Source organism: Anopheles arabiensis, chromosome 2 (assembly GCF_016920715.1).
Source record: "Anopheles arabiensis isolate DONGOLA chromosome 2, AaraD3, whole genome shotgun sequence".
In the NCBI taxonomy this organism is placed as follows: Eukaryota; Metazoa; Arthropoda; class Insecta; order Diptera; family Culicidae; genus Anopheles; species Anopheles arabiensis.
The window spans coordinates 78933558-78938433 of record NC_053517.1 but is presented as its reverse complement, the minus strand read 5'-3'; the positions used below and the strand labels follow the sequence as shown (position 1 = coordinate 78938433).

Below are 4876 nucleotides of genomic sequence, written 5' to 3'. Positions count from 1 at the left end.
TTATTTTTCACCCATCAGTATCAAATTTCACATTTAGCATCGAAAACGATCACCCGCACAGCGCAGATCGCTTGACCGATCATCAAACTTTAGCCGCACCACGCCACGTCAATCGATGTCACGCGGCGTCTTGATGGTGGCACATAGATTTAAGCGATAAAATATGCTACCAAATAGACCGATTTCAGCAGATGGTCGATGCCGATTCACTGAGGAAGCTTTTAACGGTGCGTGAACATGAGCAGATGAGCTTCCATTTCGCGAGAACACCAACGCAGTTTTGGTGTGGTTAATTGGCCCACCTACGTAGTGATTCAAAGGATGGGTTTAAATTATTTCTTTTTTTGTTTTATGAATGAAGTATATTCATAAAACCTATTATTTTATACTAAATGTTCTTTCCTGTGAAATCGCTGCTCTACAAGCCAGTTACAATTAATACTTTTATATTTCTTTTATACAAAAATGTGCATCGAGTATTATCGGGTTTTATCACTTAATGGCCAGTACAATATGACGATGATGATGATGATGACCTTGACTTCTCCAGGCCTTGGCATTCTCGGGGTTTTCCTCTTTTCTTTCAGCGTTTGCTCACAACCTGGTGGTGGGAAGTGGGATGTTTCACCCTTCGCGGGCACGCTTCTTTGGGACGCCTTTTTTGGCACCTTACTTCTGGCCATTCTGGGCGGCCTGCTTGGCCTCGATGTATCGTAGCGCCCGCAGAATGTAGTCCGGGATCGGTGGTGGCGTCGGCAGATGAACTCCCTGCGGGTGGAAGCCATTCTCGTCGGCGGTGTAGGTCAGCACGATCGGCACACCGTCATCGCCGACCCACGAGGCCGAGCCCTGCACCGACTGTCCGCCGATGCCGCTCTCCTCCGCCTGGATGCCATTGCTGGTGGAGTATTTGTACGAGTAGGCACCGTCCGGTTCGAGGCGCGACTCGTGCGTCAGGATGTTGGCGGACGCATCGTCAGCGGCCGGGGCAGCCAACGAGACGGCAGCAGCCAGAGCAAGCAGAGCAAACACCTGCGTAATTAAATTGAGAAGAATACGATAGTTCGTGCGAATGAGCATAAGCATTAAACGTGACGATTTTAATGGGATGACGAAAAAATAACAACCCACTGAGCATTAAATCGGACCAGTGTGACAGTGTTTGAAAGGGATCAACAATCCAATTACACCTTCAAGAAGGTGTTCACTTAGGCGGGTTTCATTACGATGATGGTTACTATTTGAGATGTACTTGAAAGATTAGATTAGTCATGACCACTCCTATGCGAGTTGGAATTATGTTTAGGAAGAAGTGTTTTAATGACAGAGTGTTTTTTCATCTCACACCTTGAGGACGAAAGAGTCGTAAAAATGCTTCAATTATATGCAATGAAAACGTATAATTCAAAATAATTTGACAGAATAATGTCGATTGGTAGTGTGAGAATTTGAGAAATGAAAGAAGAACGGACTCTTATTATAAGAAAAAAGTTTAAAATCAATTGGCTTATGGCTTACGGAAAGGATAATGCAAATAGAGCCAGCTTTAACAAATCATTCTAAAATTTAAAAAAAAAACAAATCCTTTTTATAAATTACTGAATCTTTTTATTACGTAAATGATATTTGAAACACTCTGGCATATTTTAAATACCGATCGGCTATCCATTTTTAATTAATATAAAACACTTGAGCTGTTTTGCGTTCGATTTTCATGTTTTTTTTAATGTCCATAATGTACTCTATTTAGATTGTTTCACTAAACACTCGTTTTTTGAAGATATTTCACAAATGCTTTTTAACAAATCCTTTCCAACTCACCACTTTGAACATTTTGAAACTGAGAAGGTTTATCACACGTTTTCGTTTTAAAGCACACACGAACTCACACGCACTGCTTTGCTGTTTTGAAACTGTTGCGCTTGATGCACCAAAGACGATGACACGGGCTGACTGACTTGACTGAACCGCCCGACATCTTTTATATATCACTCGCGGTGGGTTAGAAGTCCGCTAACAATCTAATCGTCTCCCAAAGCTCACGAACGAAGCGCGATGGATCATCTCCGGAGCCACACACACACACACCAATACACCAAAAGTCTCCACCACCTTCCCCAAAATTTGGTAGAACCCGCGAAGTAGAGTCGGGGATTGAGGGGGGATCGATATAAAATTTGGAGTGGCAAAGGAGAAGGAAGAAACCCGGCTCGCACCCCTGTGATAGCGAGAGTTCACGGAAGACGGAGTAGAGTGCCCTCACTCGCATGAGGCGGTGGTCACTAAAACAAAAAAGAAAAAAGACGATAGGATGCTGCAATCGACGAACCGCATGAATGAGCCTCTTTCGGGTGGCATTCATTCATCAAGCGCTGTGTGTGCTGCTTTCGGTTTCATTTCTTAGTAGATTTTGAGTTCATTCGTTTTACGGTGAACGCACGGATGGGCCCTGGTCGTTCTCACCCTTGAAATTGTTTATGGTGATGCAGATGAGCAGCTTCAATAGTACATGTTTGGCAAAGTTTTGGCATGGCGCGATGGTTTAATGTGCTGATTGCTGATAAAACGACATGATTAGGGGAGTTAGAGAGCAGGTTTAATTGATGAATTTTGCTTCATTACGTACGACGTGCTTCACACCTAAAGAGTTTTGTTTTTTTCCGTTTTAGTACGTTTCAGTGTTCTGTTTTTGAAAAATGTACATTTCTTTATAATTGATTGTAAATTAAATTACAATTTTACAGGTGTAATAAACGTTCTAGAATGGTTCCGGAGTTAACGATGGAAAAAAATCGATGAAAAACAAAAACACCTGAGTATCAAACTTTTTACCAAAAACAGTAAAATACAAATATTCAATATCGAATCCGGAAAAAGGGAAGAAATATTGTGAAAAACACAAAGACTACAAGGTTTCCTCACGTTTTATTAGTTAATTTTCGTAAATTTCTGGGTTTGTCTCACGATTAATTCACCGTTTCCCATATATTTATGGGTCGATCCTATGATTTATTGCAATTGGCTGATATTACAGCAATACAATTAATTATAAAAATTCTGAAAAAACGACCAATAAATCGAGAGAACAATAAAAAACAATTGAAAAACTGTAAGCATCCAAATATTATCAGGAATCAATCAAAAACCAAGGTAAACATTGTATTCACAATTATTTTAATAAAACTACCAAATAGAATGTGTAAAATAATAGGAAAATAATTTTAAAAATCTTAATTTTTTTGTTCACGTTATCTGAAACCTGCTTAACAATACTTTCGATGGTTAAATGTTTATATTAAATCCACATGGAAATGTCTATCATTATTGGACAACATTGAAATAATTCATAAAGAATTCTCTTTTGAATGAATCATTTATAAACGAATCTAATTGAAGCTAAAACCGGATAATCCTTTTCATAAGAGCAGATGAAGCCTACCCCAAATGGATCCCGCGTGATGACGCAATCGCACCACTACGATCAACCCGAGCACGAGCGTAGGTGATGGGCGGATAAATTCTTTCACCAGCATGTAGAAAACCATATAACCTCCAGCATATCATAACATAATGGAGCTCAATTAGCAGTCCTACGCGCTTTGGTTGAGCTTCCATCTTGTCGCTTTAGAGACAATACCCCAAGCAAGCTGTCGTTAATAGCTTAAAGAAGCGCCTTAACACACTATGGGAAAAAATGGAAAATCCTCACACGAGTGCCACTTTTCCACATTCAATCAATCAAAACACTCCAAACTCGTTTCAGATGGATTTGGTGCAATGGTGACAAATGGTGCCACACACTCACACAAAAACACACTTATGTTGAAGGTCATTCAGTAAAAAAAGGGAGGGAGCCCCCAAAGGAGCTTCACCTAAAACCGAAAGCTCCCAGGAAAATACCCACCGCACGCGGGACGACATGGCCGGGGGTAAAGCCATTTTTATTGGATTTCTCATCGTAAATTTTCTTTTATCTCTTCGCTGACGCTGCAAACGTGGGGGCCCGATCGACATTGGGGTGGTTTTATTGGTGGCTGTTGTGGTGTGTTTTGTTTTTCTTCGGCCACGCGCAGTTTTCGACCAAGATATCCAAGCATTAGCATTCGAGTCAAATTTCACACACCAGCACCGGGACGGAGTGGAGTTAGGCGGTGGTGGAAAATATCTGTCCCCTGGCTGCCGCTCGATCGCTTGAAGCAATCTGGTTGGCTTGAAACAATTGAGCAGGGTTGAAAAATTGCTTCCTGGTGTTTTCATTAAAGCGCAATTCGGGAAGTGTTTAGTGGGGCGGATGGAGATTTGGAAGCGATCTTAATTAAACAGTGGGCGGTTTGTTCGAGGCTCTGACCTTATCGGGGTCATTTTTTTAGGAGATTGCGCCTACCAGTGGGCGCCTTGATTCACTGTTCCGTTTTCAAATCTATTTACATGTTTACTGTCATAGGAATTGCTTCTAATATGTTCTTGAAACACTACTCAAAACTGTTCGAAACCACTAAGAACATGTTCCGTAACAATCGCACAAAAGTCAGCCGAACAAAATTTGTATACAATGCTAACCATTTAAACCATTCGCTGATCTTGTGCCTCGTTTTCTCTCTGTGAAGCATCGTTGTTGTTTTTTCGGTAGCCCGCAGAGGGTTCTCACAATAAATTCTCACTTATGACAGCTGGTGCAAGATGTGTCGGGTGCTGGGCAGCCGCAAAAGGGAATTTATTTTTAATGTCTTGTTAATTAGTCTTAAAATTCTGCAACACCTCCCGGCGCTGGGAAAGCGTGTGCTGTGTCGTACGCGCTAAGCCAATCAACAAATAATTGCTTTGTTGTTGTGTTGAAGTTATTGGAAGCGATGAACGAATGAAACGTGAACTGATT

The 4876-nt window shown here is 41.3% G+C and overlaps 1 protein-coding gene across 1 annotated transcript; it reads right to left on the bottom strand.

Moving 5' to 3' along the window:
- Window positions 1-447: 447 nt before the first annotated feature.
- On the bottom strand, window positions 448-2209 carry LOC120894552 (pupal cuticle protein Edg-78E-like). The gene is made up of 2 exons (XM_040297205.1): window positions 1822-2209; window positions 448-1032 (listed from the first exon to the last, which is right to left on the bottom strand). The coding sequence occupies exons 1-2, from the start codon at window positions 1831-1833 to the stop codon at window positions 670-672; spliced, it is 375 nt and encodes a 124-aa protein (XP_040153139.1). The 5' UTR covers window positions 1834-2209; the 3' UTR covers window positions 448-669.
- Window positions 2210-4876: the final 2667 nt, after the last annotated feature.